The sequence below is a fragment of the Parus major genome, chromosome 1 (genome assembly GCF_001522545.3).
Source record: "Parus major isolate Abel chromosome 1, Parus_major1.1, whole genome shotgun sequence".
In the NCBI taxonomy this organism is placed as follows: domain Eukaryota; kingdom Metazoa; phylum Chordata; class Aves; order Passeriformes; family Paridae; genus Parus; species Parus major.
This window is the reverse complement of record NC_031768.1, coordinates 48,214,957-48,233,423: the sequence shown is the minus strand read 5'-3', so window position 1 is coordinate 48,233,423 and position 18,467 is coordinate 48,214,957. Positions and strand designations below refer to the sequence as shown.

The following is an 18,467-nucleotide window of genomic DNA, read 5'->3' as shown; positions in this document are numbered from 1 at the left end:
TGCAGAGTATTATTTGGAAAACTGTTTCAAAAGTCTCTATGATAGATCTGCATGGGGGATAACAATCTATTACTAGTCTCTACTTTAAAAGATAAAGTGACAGAGATAAGTAAAGAGGAGTTACTGGTAGACTTCAGAGCTATTTTAAATAAGTCACTATGTGTTGCAAAATGACATTCATTCTCTCCCTTCACAGACTGTTTTTCCATAGCTGAGCTGAGATGCTGAACAGCCCTAGCTGGTATGTCAAGACTAACCTTCCTTTCTTGGTCCAGACTTTTCAAAATGGACATTGTTTGGCAGGGAAATAATTCAAAGCATAAAAAGAGTATATTTAACCACAGAAATAATTTAATTTTCTCCAAATAGAATGCATTTATTAAATAATGCAGTGGACTTCAGAAAAATTTATATAATTTCATTTCACATGTACTAATGTACTCTGGCACTCTTGGTCATCTAAGCTCTTAGACACAACTATGAAAGAGTTTAGTGTTTGACATCACATTACACATACTTTGATTTCTTCTAGTATCTCACCCTACACAAATGCTATTTGGCAAGCTGTGATTGCAGGAGACTGAAATCAACTATCTCAAATGCTGACTTCTGTACTAGTGCACTGAACACAGCAGGATACCTGAAAAAATAGTACACGATGACACATACATACAGAAAAGTAGTATAAAATTCAGGTTGCAGAGCAAAGTCCTAGGTTGGATCCCTCTGTGGTAAAAACCTATTTTTGGCTTCTTGAAAGAGACCAAGCACTTTTTTTGTGAGGGTGTTTTTCCTGGTTACTTTAGTAATAAAATAGGGACATAAAAGCCTAGTATAGGAAATTAGTTATCTAATAGGTCAACAGGTGGCAAATTTTGAAGAAAAAAAACTTCAGAAAGTGGAATTGGAGACAAATGCTTCAGTTCCACTAAAAGTGGAAAACATTAAAATGAAATAATGCCCCACCCATAAAGCCTTAAAGGAAACAAAATTTAATATTCTTTTAAGGCAGTGCTAATAGTTACAGAACATGTCCTTTAAAACTGTATTTTTCAGACTATGACTAGCAATTTATTATTAAGGCAAAAACATTCATGGAGAATGTCGTATTTTGCAAGCACTAGGGTCAACTCAACTGCAGTTTGCTTCTTTTTTTCAAAACACTGAAAATGAAGACAGGATACATGTCTCTTCCTGCAGTCTTAAAACAACACTGAAATTGTATAAATCAGGTATGGAAGGAAAAATAAGGCCTTTTAAAAGAGAAAGAGATGAACACTAGCCAAAACAAGCATGCAGGGCAACATGGAGTAAAAACAGAATGAGATGGAAGGCTTATGATAATCTTAATTTTGACCCTTTCTCCCTTCTGAATACTTGACTTTGTATATATTGTTAAATAAATATGAATGATGCATTTCTACATATAAATACATGAAGTAAATTAAAACAACAAATATTAACCAGAACTGTTCTCACTAAGGCTACTACAAATCTGATTTCTGAAATTATAGTAGGAATATTTTTACTGTACACATCAGTTTTAATCAAAATTAGTTCTTTCAGGAAGAAATCACAGACTCAAGTGCAACAATGTAACTTCATAGAACCATACCTGATCATTAGGGGCAAAAACCTACAGCTTTCTCTTTAAAGCTTTCTTGAAAAGTCATTTGTGAGTTCAATATTGTTTTAAGTGAAAAGGCTTTGATTGATTTTGGTTTGTTTGAAGACTTTGAAACTAAAGTAATCCTGAAAGCATCAAAATAAACACCTAACTAAAACCATAAAAAGAAGATGCACAATTATTTAATACATAATATTGCACTTGTACATATAGTTCTACTGTATATTTAGGTGTATGTTCAGCAACAAACAGAAACTGATTCCAAGCTCAGAGCAGCTTGTGCAGATGTTAAACAGATTTATAGGATATTTATTCTACCATGGTAAAACTAATCACCGAATTAACTGAATCAGTTACACTTCAGAAAAATGAAAAAATGCCCAGATCTAGGCAGCCTCAGATAACATTGTCTTAAAACAGAGCAGCTTGGACTAAAATCAATCAATTCTCTGAGGGTTCTTTGTTGTTGCAAGTAGGATAAGACTGATGAAAATTAATTTTCCCTTTCTGTAAGGGCATCAAAAACTAAACCATACTTAATTACACACCAAATCTGCATCTCAGTAATGATCATCTAGACCTTTATACATCATAGGTTGAGAAAGAGTAGTAGTGAAATACCAGTGGAGCATGAGACCATTTATTATCACTGCATTGGTAAGCATTTCTGTATTTTTTTAGCTTATTAGTTAAATATAGCTTAAAAAGCTATTTTAACATTCTTATGGTCTTCTGAAAAAAAACCAAAACCCAGAATTATCTTCAAGTGATAAATTGAAATCTTTGACTACTCCAACTTCTATTACTTCAAATACCAATCTGAAAAAGTCTCATGAACAGCTTTCAAGATGAGCTCTCTCAGAAAAAGCTTGTCTTAGGTTCATTACATTAATTGTACAATGTGACCCACAGATTTCTGTAATTTATTAAGGTATAATTTAATGCCCCCATGATGAAAAAACTAGTTTCATAGGAAAGGAAAAAAAAATTAACCATGTTATGAACATTCTAACATACAAAATTTCCTCATTGCCACAGAAAACAATTAAGTGCAACTATTTCCATATTAATCTCTCATTACTCTCATCAAGCCCCAAACCAGCTTGAAAAACAAAAAACACTTCACCATATGGAAAATCAACTCCTTCACTTCTCACCAGAAGAACAGAGACAGTGAAGAGCTGAGATAATTCCATCAATGATGTTGAGATATTATCATTTAGCATAAAGCTCTGATGAATACAGCTGGATTATTTCTCAGGTCATATACTCTACTCAAAAATGTGGAATTGATTTTGAGCCCTCTTCACTGCTTGTCACAGTCACTTGTGTGCAGAAAAGAGCAAAGAACTATAATAAATATTAAGAAAATTACAAACTTATTTTAAAATAGCTGATTATCCCAAACAAACATTTTTTAACCCACTCTTAATTTAAAGGATCTATTTTTTCACTAAAGTAGATTTTTTTTCTTGAATACAGCAACATAAATTATTGATTCAAGACATAAAAATTATTGGCTGGTAACAATTCCATCAAAGCAACTATAGTTTGAGACTCATTTCAAGGTAAACAAAGAAATCTTCAGCATAAGCACTTAAAATTTCTGGAGTTACTTAGTGTGCTGCTGCTGAGCAGCATGTTTTCAGGTCCCTTACAACAGTGGCAGGCTACTTGGGTGATGTGTGAGAAGCGAGTTAATTGCTTGTGACAGTAATGTTGAACCAGGTCATTGATATTTGCAGCTATTAACAACAACTACCATTAAACATTCAAATTCAGAGTTAGCAGTTTCTGATAAATGCAAGTAAAGATAAGCATTCTTATCTTCTTCAATACAAGAGCCCACAACTAATCTTGAGAAGGAATTAAATTATTGTCTCACCTGCAGACACATCTTAATTCAAGTGGACCCCAAGAACATATTTTTGTATCAGAGGTCACTGTAAAAGGACTAAATGTAGAGCTTTGGTAAAGAAGAACAATTAGACAACTGAAAAACAAGTATGATCCCAGCATTTGTGCTCTTACATCTCTCTCCTAACCTCTAGTCCTATTTCAACATGTTCAGTGGGCAAATAGGTGAGAGGTTTCTTTGTGATTTTTTGTTTTATTTGTATGACTATTATAGGAATGAAACATTGCTGTATTTTTAAAGCTTTCATAGTCCTCTTGTTCACAAGACATTCAAGATTTACTGAAAATACTTGTATTGAATAAATGGCACCAACTTGAACTAGAGCGTGCAGCAACATTCAGTGATGGATCCCATTCCTGACTATCAAACTACACATGTTTTGTTTCTTATAAAAGAACAAAAGACACACATTCGCACACTCAATAACCCAGAAATCAGAATCCTGACAGACTAAACACTGTGTACCCTAAGGAACGGCCCTAAACAGCTGGTCCAGCCTTTAACTTACTAAGCAGTGTTTTCAGAACACTGAAAGGCTGAAAGTTTTCTTCAGATCTCCCAATAGATTTGTTCAGTTACATATGCACATATACTAGAACTCTTGGGAAAACCAAGCAACAAGTAACCTGCCTGTTCTCTTAACATGTTATATATGGTTTTATCAGACTGCAAAACCTTTTGCACAAGAGATCTAGTAGATTTAAATGTTCTTGTTCTCTCTTATGAAAAAAGCAGCATCATAACAGCTGTCAAGAATGGTGCTAACTCTTTTGCACCAACTCATTAATGAAACATTGCAGCATTTGTATGGAGAAGCACAAAAACTCTTTAATCTGATTATGCAAATCAAAATGGATTAACAAATCAAATATTCATACCTGATTATATAAATCAAGATCTCTAAGTGTTTGTGAAACACTGTTCCCAGCTTCATCATAAGTCATTCTGAACCAAAACAGGAGGCTATGCTCCAACCCTTCCAGACTGGCATACCCACTACCTCCCACAGCCACAGTTACGGGATTTCAACACTCTTTAGACAGAGAACGTAACATAAATGTACGCAACAAGCTGGCCAACAATATCTTTTTAGCTGCAGACCTTACACAGAATCACAGGCTCAACTAGGTTGGAAAAGACCTTCAAGCATTGAGTCCAACCTATGATCAAATACCCCATGGTACTAAGCACCACATCCAGTCTTCCCTTAAACACCTTCAGGAATGGTGACTCCTCCACATCCCTGTGCAGCCAATTCCTAATCACCTTTCTGTGAAGAACTTCTTCCAAATGTCCGGTCTAACCCTTCCCTAGTGTAGCGTAAGACTGTCTTCCTGTCCTGTCACTGGTTGACTGGGAGAAAAGACCAATCCCCACCTCACTATGACCTCCTTTCACCCATACACCTAAAAAACCAACCATAACAGTACAGTCCTGATACTGTTCAACTGATCTTTTTTTGCTTTTTGAAACAGATGGCATACAGAAGGGATAAGCTGCTCTGGTTCTACTTCTAACCACAGAAATAGAAGGAAATGTAAATTTTTCTCTGTCACTCTTTTCTTTTAACTGAGATTTATCTCCCAGCTCTGTCATCACTGATGAGCTGAACAGTGGCACCTTTCAATAATTCCTGGGCATTTAATTAGGATTCAAGAAAAAATTGTTAGCTGCACCTAACACTTGCCAGCAGCATGCAGCAGCTATGACATGACCTAAACAAAGGCTTCCTCTCTTCACCTCACAGCTAAAATTAGCCACAAAGATGCAAAGAAAAATAAATATTCCATCCTTTTCTATAAGCATAGGCAACTACAAGCTTTCTCTTTCTTGTTGCTCCTTGTTTGTGGTTAAAACCAGCAATGTCTTAATGCAAGTATAATAAAGGCACAATTCACATCACAAGAGTAACTGGTACAGTCTAGGAAATAATTTGGATTGCAAGGCACATTTTGTATTCAAGTAAAACCAGTATCTAATTCATAAAAGAAGAATCAAAGTGGTATTTGCTAACACAGCAGGAACTTGAAAGGGCGTACATCCCAGTAAGTTATTCCTCTTCTCAACACACAATCTTAGTAACCACATCATCATTCTTTACAAAAATATTACAGTTTACATCAGTCTAAATTTCTCAAGTTGAATTTGACAAAGACACTGAGGCATTTTAGAACATGAAGAGTACTGAAAAGTTCTTCAGGTACATTATCGTGTGGAAAATCAACAAAGACATAGATAAAACCTAAGAAAATTTTGAAATGTTGCAGTGGTGTTTTGTTTTATTCATTCAGTCTGAGTCAATATTCTCATGATATTTAAATACAGTAAAGTTCATTTTATAAAAGAAAATTCTGCCTAATATTATACAACAGAAATGGAATAATTTATTACATTAATTAGATAATTCATATAACAGATAAATTGCATGGGATAGGCTTGTATTCCTTTCTTCATATAAGTATGTTTTAGGATCTACATATTAAAAAACAATCATTCAACTAGGAAACAGCAAAAAAAATAAAAACTGACTTGTGAAAGTGATATAAAACACTCCTTTCCACCATTAAAATTCTGATTCTTACATGCAGACTTTGTTAAACACATAGATTTTTCACCTTTTTCTAAAAGCATGCTACATAAACTACCTACTTAGGATCTGATTTAATTTGATCACTGTACAGGCTCACCAGAGGAAGACTATTTTCATTCTTAGAAAACAGACTCAAATGTTTCTTAAGCTATTCAAGCCCCTTCTCAGTAAGTCACTCACCTCTTCCTTCTTCCAATCTATGTCTCCTAATTACACGTTGCCGCTTTTCTTCTTGTCGTAACTGAAGGTGTTCTTCAATATTAACTCCAGGAACAGGGACAGCTGAATAGATTAAGAAAATAAAATAAGCAATATTATATTTAAAACTGTTATTGTGGCAATAAACCCTAAAAGAAGTAAATGAAATCTGAAGACCTACTTACTAGCTGCTCTTTATATGGCCCTGACAATAAACAAAAAGGATCTGAGTAAATTTGGAGGAGTTCCAAGCTTTATCTCCTAATTTCCTGGTTTTCATGAAGATGACATTTCCAACATCACTAAGTAGTAGTTAGGCATATACATATACATACATACATATATATATAGTTACATGTTGTCAGGGATATCTCCATTCTCCCCTAAAAAGTCTCAGAAAGTATTATTAAACCAAGTCCATGATCGTCTATATTTCTAAAAAGTATTACATGAATTAGACATGTTTTAGTTTAAGAATGCTTAAGTCCTGAAGAAAACATTACAGAAAAAATTTCAGGATATCAAAAAGGACAAGACCAACTTTGAAGTATCAATATTAGTATCATAAGTACAGAGGTTACAAAGTGGCACCAGTGACTATAGTAAGGGTAAGCTTAGAACAGTTCACTTAACGGAATGATCCCACTTTGCTACATCACCAATAAATGAATCTGACTATTAAGAACCATTTTAACATTATAATGTAAGTGTCCTGTAACTATAGTGTGCAAACAAATGTACTGAGGGGGAAAAAAGTGCAGACAAAATGAAAATTAAAAAACATTTTTCTAATTTCATATCACTTACCTAGCAAGAGATCTAAAGGTATCATCTCTTTTACAGCATCAAGGATTCCTCTTTGCCTTGCTTCCTGGCCATCCAGTTCTCTAGCACACGCCTTGCAGCAGCCACACACAGCACAGCCTGACTCACCTGAGCCACAGCCACAGATTCTGCAGCAAACAGAGTTGCTTTATCACTATCATTAATTTTTGTGCACTACTGATGTCTTTGTAATTAAAACATAGATTATTACTTTGTTCTACCTGTGGACATGCAAGTTTCCCTGAGATAAACAGGAAGGACAGCTAGTTTGAATCCTAGCTGCTGTTGAATGCCAGGACCATACACTGACCAGCCACTGAATTGACTTCTCAGCATTAACTTTACTTAATTTCATATATGCCATATATAAACATGAACAAGGAAACAATGAGCACACAAAATGCTGAAGAAATAGTAATGGTGACACAGTTGCCATCTGCAGCTCAACTAAGAAGTAACAAATACAAGCAACTTGAACACCAAGATAAACTTCCATCACAGGATAAAGAAAGGCTATCCTGAGCCAGCAGCTCTGTCAAGAGACAGAAATTATATTGGTGCCCGTATCCAAGAGCTTCCAGTAAAGAACTACATGCTTACATGTAGTTCTACACATACATTACTACAAGCAAAAAACAGTTTTTAAAACTTAATCACTTGCAGCCATAAGCTATTTACAGAAATTTTAAGCCATCTCTGATTGTAAAAGCACATACAACTATATAATTAGTTATAAAGTTACTTTAGATAGAAATTTCAACTCTGTTCACATTCAAGAAGTGCTTTAGCCACCCACATTCCCACACATTTGCTTACCCTCCAGGTACTCTATCAGGACGCCCACTACTAACACAGCTGGCTCCATAGCCTGTGCAATCTCCACATACAGTGCACACCATACACTGCTCCAGCTTCCATTTATGCATGCCAGGAGGACACATCATGGACTTCTCATCTTTTTCATCCAGTTCCTCTTCAAGGTCTTCATCCATTGCTGTTGCCATGTTCTCAACTCCAAACCCTAATTAAGATATTGAAATAAATATTTTCCTTCTGAGGCCAGAGAGGGTTCTGGTTACCCAGAGAAGTAAGGACAGGTTAGACAGGGCTCTGAGCAACCTGATCTAGTTGAAGATGTCCCTGCTCATTGCCAGGGGGTTGCATTAAATGACCTTTAAAAGACCGCTTCCACCTCAAGCTATTCTACGTGTCTATGAACAGTGGCTTACTGCTGGAGCTCTGAATCAACTCAGAGATGACGTTTTAAAAGGAATGACTAGGAATGCCCAATTTGCCTGCTCAGCCAGCACAGTGCCTTTTTTGAAATCTCTCTGTGCATGCTTGATCTTTTAAATCAGGTTTTATGCATTCAAGCTTTAGTGCTGCAATTACATTTTATAATAAAATCTTTAGCTTTTTCACTTCTGGTATTTGCCAGCACACAAAAGAAAAAGAAAATAAACATCAAGATCCCATACCTTTTCCTCCCTGGCTCATAGAGCCTGTGTCTCGTCCACACTGTCCCTTATTATTTACTCCGAATGTCCACACTTCTCCATTCTTCATTAACACACAGGTGTGAGCTTTGCCCATGGCTACTTGAGTCACAAAATGGCCTTTCAAATCTGTTACTAAACCTAAAAGACATAAAACATTTAAGTGACAAATTGCACTTTCTAGCCAAGAAGGAAACTCAATGATGTAACAAAACTGTTAGTGGATACTGACAATTTAAAAATTTACAGCAAGGGAGAAAAACAGATAAAAAAACAAGTGCTAGAATAAAAAGTGAAAGGAGAACTAGGCCTAGGCAACTTGTCCGGAAAAATATGAAAAGTCAAAAGTAAACCTAAAAGTGCTGCAAATCACTTGTTTTGAAAAAGAATTGTAAGAGAGTCATAAAGCCACTGGACTTTTTAATGATTAAAAAGTCATTAATATTTTACTTAAACTGTGGTGTACAGGATCACCTTTGTCCGTAGCAAAACACATCTTATTTCTGTGACTCTCCTGTGTGGCTTTCTTGTGTCAGATTAATACAAGTTAATTTCTTTTTATTTCTCCTTAGTGGAAGAATTAATTTGCATATTTGTCACCCCTGCTGCTAAATTCTTTTACAGAACTTTAGGAAACTGCCTTTTTCTACCCTTCTGTCATATTTTTCTGAACCAACAGAATGTCACAAGTACATTAAGAAAGTAAGAAACACAAAACTTTCATGGGCTAAAAACTTCCATACTAATTTCAATTACTCCAGCTAAAAAATAAAATTTAAAATAACAATATTAACTTACTTGTACTGTCAGAGTAAATGGCATCTTTTCCAAACATGTAGAGTTCTCCATCTTTGGAAATTACAGAACTGCTTCCATTATTGCACGCTGTCGATATGACAATCTTTCCTTCCATTTTAATAATCTTTTTAGGCTTATATGGTTTTGATTGCCGTCTGCTTTTAGCTTCAAATAAAGAAATAAAGTGCAAGTAAATCTACCAAAAAATCCCCGAACCATCAGATGCATAACTAGTTTTCAGACCACTAATGAAAAAAACCCAAACAAGTAACTATATGTACAATCTCCTGGTCTAATTTTATTGGATTACACTGGTTCCTCTTAAAAAATTCAAAGGCAAGCAAAGACATGATTAGATCATGTATGCTTTAGAAATGATTCTTCAAGTATTTCAAAACACTTTAATTATTCTTATTCATCTACCACATCATCATCTACCATCTGTTTCCTAAAGTAAAGTATGTAATTGAATATCACAGCAGATCACAGCTTCAGGGCACTTACAGTTATCTTTAATTGTCTTACAAAGTGTATTTCATCCTACACACACAACTATAGAAATGAAGACTAGGAAATGTGTTATTTTTATATTGATGAGGCATTTTTTGGTCTGAAGATCAAATTAATCTGTTGAGTTTCATATCTGAAGAATTCTGCTTGATCAAATACAGAAGATCTGCTTCTACAAGTTCTCATCAATGCACGTCTCCACTAGCCATTTCCAAAGCTCAATAAAACAAGAGCAAAGAGGCAAAAGTTTGGCTCCAGTTTTTTCAGTCCCAGGCAGACAGCATGGCCTTTTGACCAAATTTATGACTATCTTTTTTCGGGACAACTCTAAAGTGGTACTTCCACTACACACCAAAGTGTGGTAAAACACAGATTGGATTCTGTAGCTGGGAGAGGTTCTGGCACTGATTGTCAGGACTTGTGGCCAGCATAATCTACAGCACAAATGGCATGCTTACATGTTCCTGGAAAGCACTAAAACTCTTCTTTTCAAATTAAAAACTCTTAAAGAGGCTTTTGACCAACCACTGGTCAAGCAAGCAATGATACATACTTGATTCACCATCCTCTCCTTTACTAGCAGAACCTGTGAAGAATATGCTTCCATCCTCAGCAACAAGTAAGGCATGTGAGCCATCATGTCCAACAGAAAACTGAATAATCTTTGGAGATTTTGTGATTGGGAGTTCAACCCATTTGCCAGCTGAAGGGCCACCCTGTTTGATTCCAAGGCTCTGATATTTGCCAGTGTAATAAATCTAGGAGAAAAAAAATTATCAGTTTTAGTTATGCTACAGCACTTCAAGATTACATAATTCTCAAAGTTGTATTGTATTTAAATCCTTTCATTTCGAACCACACCACACTCTTCCTGACTTTGTTTATGCCATTTCAGTATCTCTGTCTCAAACCCATCAATTTTGAGTTTATGGGGGAACATTCTGATTAGATTCTTAGATTGGATTGTTTTGAAATGTACTTTCTACTGAGCCACTGAGTGAGTTCTCATATATAATTGTTTGGCTAGATGAGTTGAACACACAAGAAAGAACAGAAGAAACTACTCAGAGAAAACTAAGCATTTAAAAGACTTCACAAAAATGCCTGGTCCGTGTAAAAATAAGATGGTATTATAACAATAAAATCAACTTAAAATAACAAATTACTATATATTTTAATATGCTTCAACACATTTGTAAAACATTATTACTAAATGCACAGTGCCCACTAACTACATAAATAACAGGGTATTTCACATGAACAAACAAAAAATAGTGACACAAACTAAAGTTTTCTTTAGAACCATGCAACTCAACAGCTCTATAAAATCAGTACGTCAACGTACGGGGCACCTAAAGCTCCATTTTACATTGCTTTATATATATTGTGTTTCCTACCTTAACAGACAACTTTTTTGTAGACCAAACTCAGGATATTTGTTAATTTTATACTGAGCAGACATTTTTGATAATTGAATGATCAAGTTAATCTGTCTCCCTCAATGCTTAAGAGTACTATTTGATCAAATTCTGTTAAATACCATTAACTTTTCTCAAAATATTTACTTGTTCATATCTTCAACAATCTCCCTGTTCTGACAGCAGAAAAGCAAGGTCTTCATTTCAATAAAACTATTTTCAACACGTAATTAAGAACTACGCTTCTACACTATAAATAGCATTAGTCTTTCACACCAAAATAGAAATACAGTAAGTAATGTAAAGAGTCAGTGACAGTACTATTTTTTGAACTTCCAAGAATATGCAAATGCCTCTAAAAAAATCTCCACTGTAGCAGAAAAACATATCAAATCATTAAGAATAGGTTTAGAGAAATCAATTGAAAAATTTGCACAGGGGAATCAATAATTCTTTAAAGGATCAGAAAAAAAAAAATCAGGATGGGATTTAAATAAGTTACTATGGTCAGACAGTGGAAAGTTATGAGGTAGTAAAATTTTCAAAGGTGCTAACACATTTGTACACAGAAGGCAATTTTTTCCCAAATTTTTCCCTTTTTTCCCCCAAAATTTTCCTTTTTTTCCCCAAAATTTAAAACAAAGCTCTTCAGTCAGGAAGACTGACTTCAGAAGTTGCTATAAATTCAGGTCATGGATTTCTCAGGGATTCCAATTATCTGTTTATGCTTTTAAATAACTATTTCCCTTTTATGTTTTAAAGTAGACTCTGAAAAATATATTTGAATACAGTCATAGACATACATTCTAACATAGCGAAAAGGCAAAAATAAATTATGGAAAATAATGATTAAATTAAAAGACACAGATATCTATAGGTGCAATTTGCTATTTACTACAGAACACTTTCAGTACCTTTCCACTAGCAGTTTTCATCAGTGCAAACTCTCTCCCAGCACCAAGGACAGCTGATTCCTCATCAAACCCTGTACCTGTGCAAGTAAAATTGTGTTAACTGAACAGTTTAACCAGGCAGTTTCACAGACCAGTTATCTATCAAATTCTGTGGTCCATGTAACCAAGTATGTTGTTGTTTTTTTTGGTTCTGACAGAGCCAAAAGCAAGCTCAACAGAGCAAAAATACCCCAAAGCAAAGGCCAAGTGGTATTTTTTCAAAATACCTTCATCGATACCACCAATTCTTTACCTCAAATTCTGATGCAAATGTGTTTTTCAAAGTAATTCTTTCTGCCTTTAATCCAGTTAGTGGTCCTTGTAACTTGTTAAGTTTAACCCACAGCAAGGAGTTCCACAGCTTAACTAATGCTTTATACAGTCCAAGCTTCAAACAATTATATATTTATTATACAACTGAAGGAAAATACTGGAAAATCATGAATAGTACTAGAGACAGAAAGGTGGTTCAAAATGGGTGTATGGTTTGACTCTGAGAATTAACTTTCAAAGAAGAGAACTTACTGATAATGTGCAAATCTTTCTCCAGATCAAACAATGAGATGCCACAAGCATGTAAGCATTTTCTTGCAAGCTTAAGCTGCAGTTCTTGCTGCAATACTGGCTCAGTACTTGTGGCAAATATTCGCACTACAAAGCCATCCTGCAATAAATAAAAAATTCCACTTTATAATGTATAAGAACTGCATTAATTTACTTTCCAAGTCCAAAGTGCATCAACATAGTATTATTTCAGAGTAAACGCCAGAGGACACATTGATAAAGTAACATTCATAACAACATAACTTAGTAGAGAGGAGAAAAGAATAAAGTGACCGTCAGGACAAACTGAAGCAAGTATCTGACTCCTTAAACATATATTGAGTTCTATGAAAATGCTATGAATACTACAAAAATAGTCAACTGCTGTAGAAATCTTACTTTTATAACTACATCTTTGTTTAAGCCCTCAACTTCTCCTGATTCAGAGCCCAAAATTCAGAGTGACTGCTGTAAAGACTGGCTAGAAGAGTTTTCTGTTGACAAGTGCAGAGTATCTTCATCTGGCCATGTTAAAAAAAAACAATGCAACAGTTGCTCTGTCAGGAGGGAAATGGATTAATGCTGGTTTTCTTACAGTTGATGTTTAGTATCTGCTGACAACCCAGTTTCACCCATCCCTATTTTACAGATTTCTCACTACTGAAAATCACACCAGAATTAAAAACATAGTAACTGTCTGATGAAAAAAATACAACCAGAACTATAATTTTGTCCCTAGTAGGAGCACTTCTTCGAGCTTCTACAGGTTAGGCCAGCATGCAATTTTCACACAAAAATCAACTGGAATGTAGTCTATTTCCTATCTCTTTTAATAAAACTGTCTGAAATGCCCCAGTAAGTTCCAAAGCAATTACAGGTAATTAAATCAAGAAAAAAATGTATCCTTAAGCTCTAAATGAAGCTTATCCTACAAAGACCCTGTAGAACACACTAAAAAGACATTATTCAATGTATAATTTATTTTTTTTCCTGAAAGAGCAATGGAGGTTTTCTTAAAACTTATCTGAAAAATAAAAAATCAATCAAATCAAAATGTTGTGAATTAATACCAACACACTTTTTTTAATGCAGAAATATGGAAGTTTCTCATTATTTCTAGTTGCATGTATTTCTTCTTCAGTTGTGTTAGTGAAGAAAAAGCCAAACATGAAGCAAAAAGTAAGCTATAAATATTGTAAAATACAACCCAGTTGAGAGAAAAATAGTTTATCCATCATTTGTAAAACTTACATCTCTAGATGCTGCTATTTGATTAATATATTCTCCATCTGTGAAAAGGATATTCTGCCCTTCAGTATGACAATCTGTGAGAGAAAAATGAAGTGCATCAGTTTGTATTAGCATACATACACACACTAATCTCGGCTTCTGTCTAATTCATTCTCACTCCAATCAGATTATGAGAGTTCTACTTTGTTTCAAGTGAGATGCTACTATTCTAATAACGTATTATTTTACACGAAAATCTGTCTCACCAAAAGCATGTAATTCTCCTTACTTCCTCTGAGAGTTATTGCAGTACTTTCCTTTGTATGAAATCTAAGTGGTTACACCCCAATATTTAACTGCAAAAAAAAAGCATTCACCTTTCACAGGTAGTCACCTCTAAGGCATATTCCAAACTACTATAATACAACTAAATACAAATTTTCCAGGACTTTTAAGTCTTTCTCCTTCCACAAAGACTTCTTTTAATATAAGGACCATTATCTTTAAAGAAAGGCTTCCTCAGTCCAGCATATAAAACGTACAGAAATAAATGTAGCATGGTTGTCATTATTCATTTCATTTTTCCACTATTTATAAATTTCACCAAACTATTAACTGAAAATCTAGGGAATTTTTGAAATCCATGAAGTATATACTTGAATACATCACTCATTTGTTGAAAATAAAATGAAGAAGAAAAATGGCAGGGAGAGAATTCTACCCAAATTAGCAGAAAAAAAAGAAAAAGACCACTTTCTCTGCAAGATTAAACCTATGTCCCTACACCATTTCTTCTTCCCTTCCTGTGCTGCTGATGGAGCTACTGGCAAAGAGATTGGTATCACATGGCTTGCAAGGTGTTCATCTCATGGATTACACACAGGAAAAAGACCTCTTCCAAAAATACTACATTTTACACTCCAAATATTTGCTTCATAACCTGAACAAAGATCCAGTATTAGCATTTTATCTAATAAATGTAAGGCTAAATGAAGGACACGTAATATCTTTCTTGCATAACCAGGGTATTTGCTGTTTTTTTGCAACCTACCTGGAGAATTAAAAATAATACAGCTGAAAACACCTCACAGAAACTCATTTTTTACTTTTTCCTGATATACTTCCCAGTCCAATACAGGAAAAGAATATGCATTAGAAAGCTTTCTGTAACTCTTATTTCTGGAAGCAAAGTACCAAAAGCAGACAACTTTTCTTCCCCTTTAGAGCATGCCCATGTATGAATCACAGATCAGGTATGCAGCAAGCATGATGGAGAATGGCAGCAGATGCACTGAAGTTTGAAATACTGCTCTCTCAAAAATCATCTCAGATTTAACAACCAAAACCAGCTCACACTACCAATTCTCTAAGCTGAAAAGTTGTGTTAGTGATAAAAGAAGTATGAGATGAGAAATTCCAAAACTGATCTAAATTACTTTTCTCCAAAGGTTACAGGAAGCTGATAAGCATCAAGTTTCCTTGAATGACTGAAAATTACATGCTCACACAAGCAGAACAGCCAAGGAAGCAGCATATTCTGGCCACCAGTGGGTCCACATTGTACTATTTAGCTTATTCGCTTGAGTCACTTCAAGAAAGGTGAGTCTCCTGGTAAACATTTCTGGGGGTTGTTCCTATGTTTGATAGGTTCAAAGAGGAAATCTGGAACAGGGATTTTTTTTTTTTTTTAAATACATGCTCTCCAGAAGACTTCCTAAAAAATAGCACTTGCTTTGCTAACAAACAGGCCCAGCATTAAAAATCAAATGAATGGGAAGACTAAAAAAGAGAAGGCAAACAGAATATCTGGAAAAACTAGTATAGTGTCTCAGCTAGGAAGGAGCTTGTATGATCAATTCTAAATCTCCTTCAATCTGATGCTGTATATTGCTATGGGGTTGAGGATAACATAGCTAGAGATTGCTGTAAGAGAATGGGTTTACATTTTACTAAAAACATGTAACGACAGACATCTGTTAATCACAGACTACTTAGAGGCTTCAAAGGAAGGTGAGTGGGAAGCATCACCTTCCACATTCATATTGTGCATTCTGCACCTGTGCTAATAATGCAGGCCTTGAGGTCATCTAGGCTACCCTCATCAGCACTTTCCACACTGAGGGAATAGTCCTGAGCCTAACTAATTTGCAATTTCACAGAACAACAAAACCATATACCACGTGACTTTAATTGCTCCAGCTGAAAACAGGAACTGCTTAAAGGTATGCAATAAGCATTACTGTTGAAAAAAATGGCAAAGATGAAAATCTCTGTAAATTCAGATCTAGTCACCTACTAAATTCTCATGGAATTCAGACATACTTTTATGATATATGGACTGAGAAAACAGACGCACAACTCAGGTACAGTGTATAAATCTTGGCAAAGACATTAGATACAATAATGTTGACACAGTCTGGTAGTTCTAGTTGGAAGGCTGGAATTGCAAGATCATCTAACAGAGTGGAAAGACTGCCCTTTAGAAATAGAAGTTTGTGGTTTCAAGAAGCTGATGGATCCTACTGTCTGAGAAAGGAGAAAATGTTCCATAGTTCTCTGACTTTTCTGATGTCATGTGACTTCTATCACATCTCCTAACCTCCTATGCATCCCCTCTACGAATAAATTCTAATACCTTTTTTGAATGCACTATCACCAACCCAGGCATTTGAAAGAGGTTAATTCCACATAGAGCCATGTCTGAATACCATACCAATTAGAAGCAAATACTTGCTGTGTTCAGCTGTTAGCAAGGTCACTGGCCTCTAGTTTTATCCAGCATGGCTCTTCAGAACTACAACAACTTGCAAGTCACCATAAGATTTCAGTGGGGCAGCCACTACTATTCAGAGTTAAGTACCTACTCAGTTTTCCTCAGGTCAGACACCTTCCCCCTACCTTCATTTCATTTTTTCTAATGGGAAAGGAAAATAACCAGAAGTGGACCCCCTGCAATTTGTCCTAGGCAAAAGAACAGTCATACCTGCTCCCAATAACACACTGAGATGAATGTGTAGAAGGGCAAAAAGCAAAACAGCAAAGTTGAAGGACTGAAATACAAAGGACTGGAGTTACAAAGAACATCTATTTTGACACCATCACAAACCATACAAAACGCAACCAATGCAATAAGTTTGAGAAATTTCTGAATGAGTATTCCCACTTGGATTTGCTTTCTGCAATTTATTGAGAAGGCAGGTTCTCATGTAATTTGTGCCTTTTTACAGTATAAATACAAGGCAGTCTTGCAGAATGACACATATCACTGAGATTTACAAAAGCAAGCTAACAGCTCCAAAGGGTAGCTTTAAACGTTCTCAAATGTCTCTCAAGACTTGCATGAAGAACACCGATTTGTTTACAAATGGTAACATAATTAAAGACATCAATGAACCCTACTGTGTAAAAAGCTGCCCTGAGGTGAAGAAAGTTGAAAAACCACTCTGAAAGGCATTTTTTCAGGTCCTTGAATGTGCTCTCACTGGAATACCTCATACAGCCCTCACAAAGAGCCAGAGCAGCTTAAAAATGCATCTATACTTTAAAGAAGTGGTTGCATGGAATAGATTCAACATTCAAAATTTGTTTAGAAAATTGTTGTTAGTGTTTTAAAGACAAAAATCCTAGACAACTTTTCTGAGGTTTCAGTCAGTGGTTTCTTATTTATGTCAGGCTGAAACAAAATCTTTCTTCTGATCTACAAAGTAACTCTGTCATTGTTTGATTAAAAAATATTCTTGTGTCCTGCTATCTATGTGTGTTGCTAAGAACAGATGTATGAAGGCCATTAAAACATGCTCCAGGAACATACCCTTTCTCTTATCAAACTGAAGTTATCAGGCTTCTCTGAAAAAGGACAACAAAACGAAAACAACCCCCCAGAATAAAAACAAACCAACCAACCAACCCAAAAATCCCAAAACTGAAAAAATAATAAATCCCCAAACAAGTAAACCAAAATCCAGCACCTATATAAACATCAGGAAAATGGTCCATCAGTGTTCAATTAGCTGCTTTTAATTTTTGGATATATTTCTACCCTATTAAAAAAGAAAATGGTTTTGTTCATCGTTTATAATTGCCTATATGTAAGGGATCCTGGAAACAAAGTCATATGTGAGCCAAACACTCAATGTTCAAATGAGAAAGAAATGAAATTTTTTAGAAAGGAATTTAAGCTCTTTAAATTAAGATGATCATATATTCTGAGATGTAGCAATATTATTCCAGCAACTGGAGTAAGGCACAAGGCCTCTAAGTGAAATTCCAAAGCTGTCTGAAGTGAAGCAACATCAAAGCAACCTAGACCTCAAAATCTCTCTTTCTCTTCTGCTCACCTGAAAACATGTAACAAGTAAACA

General features: G+C 35.1%; 1 protein-coding gene across 18 annotated transcripts in view; it reads right to left on the bottom strand.

Moving 5' to 3' along the window:
- The window catches only part of MYCBP2 (MYC binding protein 2), a 169,986-nt gene that overhangs the window by 112,307 nt on the left and 39,212 nt on the right, over window positions 1-18,467 (bottom strand). For all 18 annotated transcript variants that reach the window (XM_033514209.1, XM_033514187.1, XM_015622763.2 and 15 more), the window contains exons 9-17: window positions 14,128-14,201; window positions 12,859-12,997; window positions 12,295-12,371; window positions 10,516-10,720; window positions 9,453-9,617; window positions 8,637-8,795; window positions 7,975-8,179; window positions 7,141-7,286; window positions 6,316-6,417 (exon numbers count right to left, since the gene is read on the bottom strand). In XM_033514209.1, the coding sequence (XP_033370100.1) occupies window positions 6,316-6,417; window positions 7,141-7,286; window positions 7,975-8,179; window positions 8,637-8,795; window positions 9,453-9,617; window positions 10,516-10,720; window positions 12,295-12,371; window positions 12,859-12,997; window positions 14,128-14,201 (1,272 nt within the window). The remainder of the gene's footprint in view (window positions 1-6,315; window positions 6,418-7,140; window positions 7,287-7,974; window positions 8,180-8,636; window positions 8,796-9,452; window positions 9,618-10,515; window positions 10,721-12,294; window positions 12,372-12,858; window positions 12,998-14,127; window positions 14,202-18,467) is intronic.